At 46.2% G+C, this 9,708-nt stretch overlaps 1 protein-coding gene across 1 annotated transcript; it reads right to left on the bottom strand.

The window, feature by feature from the left end:
* Nucleotides 1-3,028: 3,028 nt before the first annotated feature.
* LOC125540226 (putative disease resistance RPP13-like protein 1) lies at nucleotides 3,029-8,314 on the bottom strand. Its single transcript, XM_048703802.1, has 5 exons — nucleotides 8,034-8,314; nucleotides 7,070-7,324; nucleotides 6,246-6,681; nucleotides 3,384-5,823; nucleotides 3,029-3,293 (listed from the first exon to the last, which is right to left on the bottom strand). The coding sequence occupies exons 3-5, from the start codon at nucleotides 6,477-6,479 to the stop codon at nucleotides 3,226-3,228; spliced, it is 2,742 nt and encodes a 913-aa protein (XP_048559759.1). The 5' UTR covers nucleotides 6,480-6,681; nucleotides 7,070-7,324; nucleotides 8,034-8,314; the 3' UTR covers nucleotides 3,029-3,225.
* Nucleotides 8,315-9,708: the final 1,394 nt, after the last annotated feature.

The raw sequence follows: 9,708 nt of genomic DNA, 5'->3' as shown, positions 1-9,708 counted from the left end.
AGCGCTAAGTTAGGTTGCTAGGGGCCCAATTAGGACGAAATTGAGTTTGTTCATGAATCTTCGGCATGAAATTATTTGTCAACAAAGCTAGGTATTTTTTGCGGGTAAACCTAGCTAGGTTATGAGTAGTATGGAATTAAGTTTGTTCCTGATCGTTGGCAATATGATTCTTCTCTTTTGAAATTTTAGGCCCTATTTTGATTTTCGCCCCGGGGCCCCGAATTTCTGGAGATGGCCCTGCCGGCACACACAGTACGTGCTAGTGTTTGATGAACTGTCTCAGTAAGCCAATGTGAGGAGGAAGGTAGGAGAGAGAAATACCACCACATAGACAAAGATTGGTCAAAACCGCACTGAGTCAGCAGCGATACTGGGTCAACCGAGACAAGGGACTAAACTTGTCCGGTTTCAAGTATTGGCGGTGCAAGTTGTTCAGTTTTAAACTTGAGGGACTAAATCTAGACTTCACCAAAAGTTGAGAGATGAAAAATACACTTTTCCCTAATTTAATTCAATCCCAGAGAGGAGCTATGAATAAATATATTTTAAAATATCACAAGTATCCGCAGGTAGGACCTCTTTTAGAGTTTGGCACGGGGCCTTAGATTTTGCCGGCCTGGCCCTGAAGAAATCTATCTCGCAACCACCAATGGCAGCTTGGGTTTCTCAAAAAAAAAAAACAATGGCAGCTTGAAGGAGGGCGGCAACGATGGTGGAGTCGAAGGTGATGAAGAGCGGAAAGGCAAGGTGCAAATGCTCCTGCAGCATTCATCTTCAAATTCCAGCCCCATGGCGTTCCCGCAGCCGAGGAACCATCGCAGCACAACTTGGTCGGACTTGACGTGTGGAGGCTCATGGTACTCCGATGGGAGTGGGAATGTGGGCGTGGTGGTTGACGGCGGTGAGCCATGGCCAACCAGAGAGAGAGCTGGACGGTGGAGGTAGGGTCTGTCGAGGGGAGAGGAATCAATAGATCATTTGCAATGGATTCAAATAAGCAAGAGTTGAGGATCAGCCAGGATGAGCAAAGGTATCCAAAACATCAACGAGGCTCACTTCCATGTTTCAGCTCTTTCCAATTGCAGATTTGATCAGTACATTGCCCATTTCACCAAAGTTGCCCTCCCTGTTTCTATGTGCTCACATATACGCAGATATACTGTAGCACTAGCGTCCTCCATTGCAATCAACAACACGGCCCAGAGAGCAATATTTTTTTTTTCGAAACGGAGACAAAGATTGCCTCATCTATTAATTAAGCAGAAGAGAATTGCTCAGTTAATTACGGAAAACCGGGCGAAAACCAAAACAACAAGGGCCAAGCCCATCCCAAAGACTAACACACAGGGCAAAGCCCACCCACAAACAATATCGATGACAACCACGTCGCCCACACGACACGAGGTCCATGCTCTCGAAGCTGCAACTCTCCCGAGGCCGCCGCCTCGACATCCACTGCTCCGTTGCGCCCTGCGCACTCAACCGACACCGCCTTCCGGGGCCGCCGCCCCGACATGCCACCGCTCACCCTCGAGCAGCAACGCCGCACGATACAGCAACCTGCAGCCCACACTGCTCAGGACAACCGCACGCAGACCACGAACGTCGCACCACATCCGGGGCCGCCGCCCCGACATGCCTCCACTCGTCCTCGAGCAGCAACGCCGCACAATACAGTTACCCGCAGCCCATGCTGCACAGGACAACTGCACGCAGACCACGAACGCCGCACCACATCCGGGGCCGCCGCCCCGACGTAAAGTCAGACCGCCCTCTCTGGGTCGCATCGACCAGGCCGACGACCTCGCTACCCACGTAGCACCAAGTCGCCACCGAAACAATACACAACTGCGACTCTGCCCCATAGAGCCACCGTTGCATCGCTATCCGAGGCCGCCGCCTCGGCGTAAATCCACCGTCCGGAGCCGCCGCCCCGGCCTCCATCACCCCGACAACGACGCAACTCTGCACCACTGCCATGAGACCACCACTCCACAAAGGTCATTGCTTCCAAGGCGGTGCCTCCAAGAAGGTAACGACGTAATTGCCGTCACCGCCCGCTCCAATGGAGCTTGGTTTTCATCCGGAAACACCAGACAGTTGCGGCAGCAGATGGACATAGCTCCGCGATGTGCCTTCAGGAAGGAATGCAATGCTCAAGAACATCGCCAGCACCGGCACCGAAGAAGGTGCAAGACTTTTGCCTGGAGGATCTACTCCACCGCCGGGCCTCATAGGAAGCGAACGGCATAGGAACATAGCAAGTTGTGTAGAGGACATCGTTGCCAACCACCAGCCCTCAACACGCCGCAGCAGAGCGCCATGTCAGATCCGCGCACCCCCAGCCACCTCCGGCCCAAGCTGCTGCTCTGTTGCAGCTCACCATCACCAGAACCTCCACCGACGCGGCACCGTCGTCCAGAAAACTGCGCCTCACCGCCACCACCGCAGCTCCCCGGGCCGAGGGAAGGGACCCCAGGCACCCAACGCGCCCTACAGCCGCAGCCCGCCGGAGCGCCGCCACCGCAGCTTGCCGGAGCGCCTCCACCGCCAGATCTGGGCGCCCGGGCGCCAGATCGACGACGGCCGGCCTCAGCGCCGCCCCGCCCGCGCCCGCGGCGCACCTCGCCGGCGAACCAGAGCCAAGCCGCCAGATCCGCGCGACAGGAGGCCACCGCGCCCGCCCCAGCTAGCTCCACGCCTCCGTGCACAAGCACGCCCAGAGCACCCACCGAGGCAGCCGGCCCGCGCCGTCCAACCCCAAACGGGAGGAGGAGAAGGCCCTGCCGCCGCCGCGCCGCGCGGGCTTTGCCCGGCGACGCCTGCCGGCGGCGGCGAGGGGAGGAAGGGCGGCGGGGTGTGGCATGGGCGGCGGCTAGGGTGCGCTCCTGGCCGCCCGCGGGAGCGGCCGGGGAGCGCTTTTTTTGTATCTGCGGGATTAGAGCAATATTTTTGGGTCAATGCATGAAAGGAAGAAATAATGCGACACTGCATTTATCCAACAAGTGCTAACATTTGCAACAGCGCATTGCAAGCCATCGGAAACAAATAGATTGGGTGTTCAGCATTCTTCGGCATTACAAACCACCGGAAACACACAGTTTCAGTGTTCGTGGTTTCACAGACAGAACTACTTATTACGGTGCGTTTGATAAAACATGAATTCGATGGGAACAGATAAAAACCAGTGTTTATGACGCAGTGACTGCAGTCTGCATCACCATTTCAGTCGCTAACCACTTCAGCTTGTGCTTCTTCGGGTTCTCTAACAACTCCCATTGTTAGCACGTAGCCTGGTGTTTGAGAGTTTAGCAAACAGATTAGAAGCACATAGCGATGTTTTGCAAACAAAACGATGTAATTGTGAGAACGACTTGATTTACCTCCAATACGTGCGCGCGGAATGTGCTGAACCTTCTCCCAATTTGGATCTCCAATTATTTTGCACGAACCCATCAACACATCATTGCATGCATGGACTCGAAAGTCCTGAAGTGACTGCGGCATTGTTGGAAGCGACCGAATATTACTACAGCAGCGGATACTCAGCTCATGCAGTGACCGAAGGTGCTCCATACAATCTGGCAAGGAGACCCAGCTGCAGAACTGGATACTGAGCACACGGAGGTGACTGACGAACCCACGAAGTTCTGGACCCAGTTCTTGGCTGCATCCACTGAACTTGAGATTTTTCAAGTACTTTGGGCCACCGTTGTCCTCACCATCCATCCAGCTTGGATACCTCAGACCTATGTAACCTTCGATTGTCAATTCATCGAGATACTTGGGTGGGCAAAGACCCTCTAGTACCTCTGTCTCAACTTCTGCACTCGCTACACCATCCCACTGCAGTACCAGTTTTCTGAGCCCGCCCTTATCAGCCAGATTGGCTTCAAGAGCTTCCGCCTTGCTTTCAATGTTTTCGATGCCACAAATGCACAGTTCGCCACCAAGCTTGTTTAGGTTCCCCAGTTGCTTTAACTGGTACCCTTGTTCCTTCCTTACCATGAACCTTCCCAACGTTTGCAGTGATGTCAGCCTGTCAATGCTTCCAATTTTCAGATCTTTAGAATAGATTACATGCCGCAAGTTGATGAGGTCACACCAATCTTCAGAAGAGGTTAACAGCAAATTACCACCAAAATGTAGGACCTGCATGTGGTAAAGCTTGCTCAAAGTGCCTGGTAAAACAAGCCTCATAGACAGCAATTGACTCTCTTTAGTCCGAAAAGCAAGATATCGTAGATGCCTTAACTGACCAACTGATGCTGGGACTGACAACATCTTTTGTCCGTAATCTGCACTGATAGCTATGCTAAGCACCCGCAACTTCTTTAGCCTCACAAACATATGCTCCAAAACTTTCTTCTCAACTGGTGCAGCCCATACACTATCAATGATGAGAGTGCGTAAGCTTTTCAGTTTACATATCTTCTCAGTAATCAATGCTGCATCATAGGTCTGAACAAAAACATGTTGAACGTCAACATCTACTGCAGAGCCTTCAATTATCCATTCTAATTTCTTATAACAAAAGTCATGCTTTATTAACTTCGCATGGTTTTCGATCCTGAGATGATCCCTTCCGGCCACCTTCTCCGCTAAATCACGCAGCAGGTCATGTACTATATAGTAGTCATTTTGATCCCTTACTCCAATTTGCAGAAATGAGGCTGACACTAGTTGATCAAAGTATTCCTGGCAAATATTTTCCGTATCCTCCCCTTGATTAGCACTTCTAGCAAACCCTGCTGCAGCCCACAGTTTAACCAACTCATCTCGTTTCAAGCAACGACTCCGAGGGAAAATACTGCAGTAAACAAAGCATCGCCTGACCTGCTCATCAAGATGTCGGTAGCTCCACCAAAGAGCTCCCATCGTCTCGTTAAGAATGTCCCCATCTCGAACACCTAACCAGAAATCAACATTTGTTCTTGTACGCAGTTGTCCACCCACTGTTCTGGCTGCTAGAGGTGATCCCTTCAGCTTTTTTGCAATCTCTTTCCCGATGTCTTCAAGTGTTCTTCGAACACCATCATCAATGGGTACACTGGGAAGTGCATAATGCATGAATAACTTCAGGAAGACATCTTCATCTAGGGCAGGAATGAGAATGCGTCTCTGCTCTTCAGCACCTAGAGCTATCAATGCATCTTCAGTTCGACTAGTCAAGAGGATCTTGCTTCCTGCCTCTCCAGCGTTCAGTGGTGTAAGTATCTTTTGCAGCTTCTCATACTGCACATCATCTCCATTACTGTACCAAACATCATCTAGTACCAAGAGGAACCGTTTTCCTTGCAGTTCATTCTTCAAATTAACTTCTAAGATGTCAGGATTATCGAAATGAGGGCACGGAGTCCCTGTAGCTGCGTTAAACATCATCTTGAAAATGGTATCCACACTAAAACTCTGAGTAACATGAACCCACATAACAAGGTCAAAATGACCATCCTTTTTCTCTTGCTTATCCTTTTTCTCACGGTCACAAACAAGTTGTGCAAGGGTTGACTTCCCAGAACCACCGATGCCATGAATGCCAATTACAGAATAACGCAGAGTACTATTGGTGCCAGGAAGACCATCTTGTTCCGTCTCATGAAGCATTGCAGCAATCTTATCACAATCTTCACCTCGTCCAATTACCACTAATGGAGGCGTCGCAGTAGTGACTGCACCTCGTGAGCTAGCAGCAACAGCATGGCTCCGGTTAGCGTTTATTATGCTTGGCAAGTTCATCTTTTCCAAAATTCCGCATGTATCATTTATGACCTTTTCTATTTTGTCTAGGCTCTGCTTCAACTTAGTTTTTGCCATACCACTCTTCTGAAAAAAAATAGCAAGTGAGGATTCGACGAATAAGAAAACAGAAGCCCACACTAATAAACTGAAGGAAATCCAAATTTTAGCTTGATTTGCACTAAATCTAGTCAAGGTTACATCTGGTCTCTAGAGGAGACGAACAGAACTTTTAGGACTTAATTGACGATATTAAGAATACTATGAACAGAGTTCAATTAGTACTAGTGGTGTATATGAAGATTTTGCTTGTCCTTAAGCAAGTCATTATGTTGCTTTTTCAAGGAAGGTTATGGTTGCTAAGTTGTAAAGCCAGTGTGCCACAAATAAACCAGAAAATTGAGGTTGCGATGGTATTCTTAGAAATTCTCAGATCTTTCCATGTAATATTTTTGCAGAAAAACTTATAGGCCGGAAAGAAATAAAAACGCATAGAGGCAGGAAATGACCTGATCTTTTAGGGGGAAGCTCGGCACGGCAGATTGGAGCTTCTTCTTCACCCAATCCCTCTTACGTAGAGACACGTCGCTGTCTGGCTTCATCTTATTATCTTTGATCTGCTTCTTAAGACGGTGATATTCAACATCATCCAATATTTCTTCAGCTTCATAAAAAGCAGACTTAAGATCCTCGAACAGCTGCTGGAGACGACCCCTGTGACGACTCTCATCCACCATTTCCATCACCTGCTCCAGCAGTAAAATCTTTGTCTCAAGTTCCTTCAGCTTCTTCTATGCGTCAAAGCCTACGTAGGGGGAAGCTTTCTTGAAAAGCTCAGAGATGATGGGCGAGGCAACCCACCCTGCAGCTTTCATGCCCCATCCTATCCCGGCAGCAACTGTCAATGGTTCCACCATTAGAAGCTTCAAGTTGTTCAGTGATTCGCTGAAAAATGTACCAATGGTAAGTTCCTGAAATAAAGAATGCAGGGAAAAACACATGTCCTACACCATCAGTAGATTGAAGAATACCACAAAAAATATATAATGGCCTATATGAACAGAGGCACTTGCGATTTATAGACTGCCTATACAAACAGATCAGGAAATCTGAAGGAGAGTTCAGCTATTTTTAGAAGAGAAAAAAACAAGCGAAAACTGAAACCATATCAGGTGACCTGATCCAGATTTCTCATACAGAGATATGTAGTATTAGTAATACACAAGGATCAGACTCGCATATAGATAAAATGAGACGAACTCACGAACACAGTACTATGCTTTGCACATTGTCACGGTAACCAAATAAAGTCGACAAAAATGGCACTGTCTACCTGACTATATGCGTCCTCTTGGCTGGGAAATAATAGATCTAGGAGCCAAAATATTTGGCCCTAATGCAGAAAGATAGAGCTTGGAAACTAAAATGGAGCCCTCCTGACAACTACGTAATTTGATCCGGATACATCACGGAGTAGCACTCAACAACAGAGTCTGGCGATAAATTGCCTTCCGCTTGGATTTGGAATGCCTTTGCAGTGTTCTGCAAGTTCCTCTTCACCAAGTAATCACGGAGGTCCACATCCAACCTGCTTAACCAGAGATACGCAAGGCAAACATTAGTTCCATAGTCCATATCAATATATCAAGGTTAATTTGATGAAGGGAGGGGAAAACTTTAAAGAAATCTTCTCATGTAAAATTTACTCCACAAATAAAGGATACTTTTGCATGCAAGCACCAGAAACAACATGTGGTGTTAACAAGAAATGGAGGAAGAATAGAGAGATAAGATGAGCATTTGAAGCACTGAACTAAAGATGCAAAGCCAGGTTGCAACCTTTGCTCGTATGAAGCACGCAGCAGCTATAATCATCTATCTGCGTATATGCCATATATGCAGTAAATTTCTGAATAATTGCCGGGCATCTGTTTTTTCCTGACTTTTAAAAATATTGTTATCCCACTCGTCCTAGCAAACACAAGAGCTCATATATCATGCCTACTTGGAAAGAACAAAATAGGTAGTCCAGCATAACACGAACGAGCAGCATCAGCACGTGAGTGTGACATGAGTGTCTTCTTATGAGTCCAGCCCCACAGCCCCACAAGGAAGCTTCAGGTTTGGGGCTGAACTACAGACTAGAGCTAGATGCACAGGTTTCCCCGCGAAATGAAGGGGATTCCGGCCTGGTTGGGGTTGGGATTAAGTAAACAAGGCCTCAGTGGATCATCACGTATAATGCGCATGGAAATCACATGGGAAAGCATACGCTAGAGTGGATCTAGAGGCATTACCTAGGCGAGAATCGAATCCGGCGGCTGCAGGTCGGGGCAGGCGCTCGGCTGACTGACGGAAGACGCGGTCGATTCCGTGGGAGGAGGAGGTCGGGGACGGCGTGCAGCGGCTGGAGGAGGTCGCTGGAGTCGCCGTGCCTCGATTTCCGGCGGCGGCGCCGGAAACGGCGAAGGTGCGCTTTGGGTCGAAACCCTAGCTCGGTGGCTGGAGGTGGAGGAGACTGCTGCTGGAGTCGGCCGAGCGACTGGGGTGGCGACTGGCGACTGACGAGTGAAGCGCGTTGGGTTATGAAGCGCGTCCTCAATTATTGGTTAGGGCAACTCTACCAGATTCCTCGCATTGGGATCGTCATAAAAAGCATGGGTACATTGCAACACGTTTTTCTTTGAACCCCTAAAAAATGATGCTTACAAGATTTAATTTCTTTTGATGTTTTTATATGAATATGCATGCATGTACTCTGAGTACTTGCGATATTTCGTTCAATAATACGTTGTATTATATGCTACACCAAAAGTACAAAATTTCGGCCAATAAATGAAAAAAAAACAAGCTCATTTTTTGCATGTATTCCCTCTGTTCCTAAATACTACCTCTCTCTCGGTTTACAGGGCGTGCGCGTATTTTTAGGTCGTCAATTTGACCAACCTAATACAAGTCATATATTATAAAAAATATACCAACATAAACTTTGAAGTTTCTACTTTCAAAAGGTATAATTTTTATGTTATATAGTTTATATTAGGATGATAAAATTGATAACCTAGGTATACGCGCAAGACTTGTAAACTGAAACGGAGGTAGTATAAGACTTTGTAGAGATTTCATTATGAATCACATACGAATATATATATATATATATAGATGCATTTTAAGTGTAAATTTATTCATTTTGTTTCGTATATAGTCCACCTAGTGGAATTTCTACAAAGACTTATATTTAGGAGCGGATGAAGTATTTATCTTTTTTTATCTCCTACTCCCTCCGTCTGGAAATACTTGTCGTCAAAATGGATACAAATGAATGTATCTAGAATTAAAATACATCTAGATACATCCATTCCTCGGACAAGTATTTCCGGACGGAGGGAGTACATGCAAGCACGTATATTGACGAAAATTTGGCCCAATATACTACACTATTGTACATGCATTCAAATGCTTGATTAACATTTTTCAAATACAAAATTAATATTTTTTTATTACATGGTCAAATTACTTATATGCATACTTAATATTTTTTACATGCTTGACTAACATTTTTTGAAATGCATGATTAAAAAATTGAATAATGATAAACATTTTTTGAAATGCATGATTAAAAAAATTGAATAATGATAAACATTTTTCTATATACATTTAATATATTTGAAATGTGTGATTAACAGTTTTCAAGTACAAGTTCAACATTTTTTGGATACAATACAAGATTAACATTTTTTCAGTACATGGTCAACAATTTTTTATACACATTTAAGATTTTTCAAATGCTTGATTAACATTTTTATATACTTTTATACATTTTTTTAAATGCTTGATTTCAAGTTCTTTAATACATGATTAACTTTTTTCACACACATTGTATATATTTTTACGAGATATGTAACGTCCGAACGTTCGGATCTTGGGAATAGATCCGAACGACGGTTTTGCCGCACGATCATTCGGTAACTG

This window comes from Triticum urartu, chromosome 2 (assembly GCF_003073215.2).
Source record: "Triticum urartu cultivar G1812 chromosome 2, Tu2.1, whole genome shotgun sequence".
In the NCBI taxonomy this organism is placed as follows: domain Eukaryota; kingdom Viridiplantae; phylum Streptophyta; class Magnoliopsida; order Poales; family Poaceae; genus Triticum; species Triticum urartu.
The sequence above is the reverse complement of the archived record's forward strand: the minus strand, read 5'-3'. Positions and strand labels throughout refer to the sequence as shown.